This window comes from Myotis brandtii, unplaced genomic scaffold (assembly GCF_000412655.1).
Source record: "Myotis brandtii unplaced genomic scaffold, ASM41265v1 scaffold79, whole genome shotgun sequence".
Taxonomy (NCBI): Eukaryota; Metazoa; Chordata; class Mammalia; order Chiroptera; family Vespertilionidae; genus Myotis; species Myotis brandtii.
In genome coordinates, this window is record NW_005371173.1 from 6,934,444 (window position 1) to 6,935,598 (window position 1,155).

The 1,155-nt window shown below is 50.1% G+C and overlaps 2 protein-coding genes across 5 annotated transcripts in view; one reads left to right on the plus strand and one right to left on the minus strand.

The window, feature by feature from the left end:
* The window catches only part of LOC102253968 (E3 ubiquitin-protein ligase RBBP6-like), a 1,532-nt gene extending 579 nt beyond the window's left edge, over positions 1-953 (minus strand). Inside the window, exon 1 of the mRNA XM_014530998.1 lies at positions 228-953. Within this exon, the coding sequence (XP_014386484.1) occupies positions 228-780 (553 nt within the window). The 5' untranslated portion in view covers positions 781-953. The remainder of the gene's footprint in view (positions 1-227) is intronic.
* Positions 1-1,155, plus strand: part of NYAP2 (neuronal tyrosine-phosphorylated phosphoinositide-3-kinase adaptor 2) — a 216,146-nt gene that overhangs the window by 117,656 nt on the left and 97,335 nt on the right. The gene's annotated exons all lie outside the window — the stretch shown is intronic.

Consider the following 1,155-nt stretch of genomic DNA (forward strand, 5'->3'; position numbering starts at 1 on the left):
ATATATTTTATTGATTTTTTACAGAGAGGAAGGGAGAGAGATAGAGAGTTAGAAACATCGATGAGAGAGAAACATCGATCCGCTGCCTCCTGCACATTTCCTACTGGGGATGTGCCCGCAACCCAGGTACATGCCCTTGACCGGAATCAAACCTGGGACCTTTCAGTCCGCTCTATCCACTGAGCCAAACCGGTTTTGGCATCCAGTGCTCTTTTTAACCCTAGGACCAGGTTCAAAGTTCTTATCCCCATTTGTTGGGCAATTCTTAATAGAATGGCCAGGTTTACCACAGTGGAAACAGGTATAAGATGGAGGTGGTGGACCTAGAGGCTTCTTCATGTAATTGATTGGGTCGTATTCATGGCCAGATTGCAACATCATTGCTTTAATTTTATCTTCTTCAGAAGCATTGGCTTCAGCCAGATTGGCAGTCTTTGTAAGCTGGGCCAGAGAAATAGATGCAGAAGAGTCATCAATTGCTTTTGAAGTTCCCATCACTGGTTCAGGTCGACTTATAACGTACCTCTTGCTTGTAGATTTAACACCTCCAATAGGAATTCTTCTAACAAATACAGATGAATTCTTAGGAATCAGAGCATTATCATCAGTATATTCTTCCTTGGTCTGCGCGTTGGTGATTTGCAGGTCGCAGTTGGCAGCTTTCAGCTTCTCTCTCCCCATAATCTGCTTCTTTAGGTCGCAGAGGGAGATGTGCAGTCCATCAAAGGTGACGGTGTCATAGTTGAGTTTGGAAGCGAATTTATAATGCACACAGGACATGGTGCCAAAGGACTCCTAAGGATCGGTGAGGAGACGTGGACACGCTCGATATATGTCTATTTATCAACTTAAGAGCAGAACATGTACCTACACAGAACACTCACAAGACACCGAAGGACCGAAGGCCTCGGGTTAAACACCCCCTCCCCACCGAAGGGGCGTGAGAACCGCAATCCAGACCCCGACCGTGGTGTCACTGCGTGTGCAGGAGGGCGGCCGAGGGAGGGAGGGCCAGGTCCCCCTCTCTCCTGCGAAGGGCCGGCAGGCGGTCAGTACACACGTTACAAGTCCGAGTGACCCAGTGGGGTCAGGGGTCCATAGCGCGGCCGCACCTCCCGGTGGCTCTCTCCGTGGTTCGGGGGGCCCCCGGCCCCG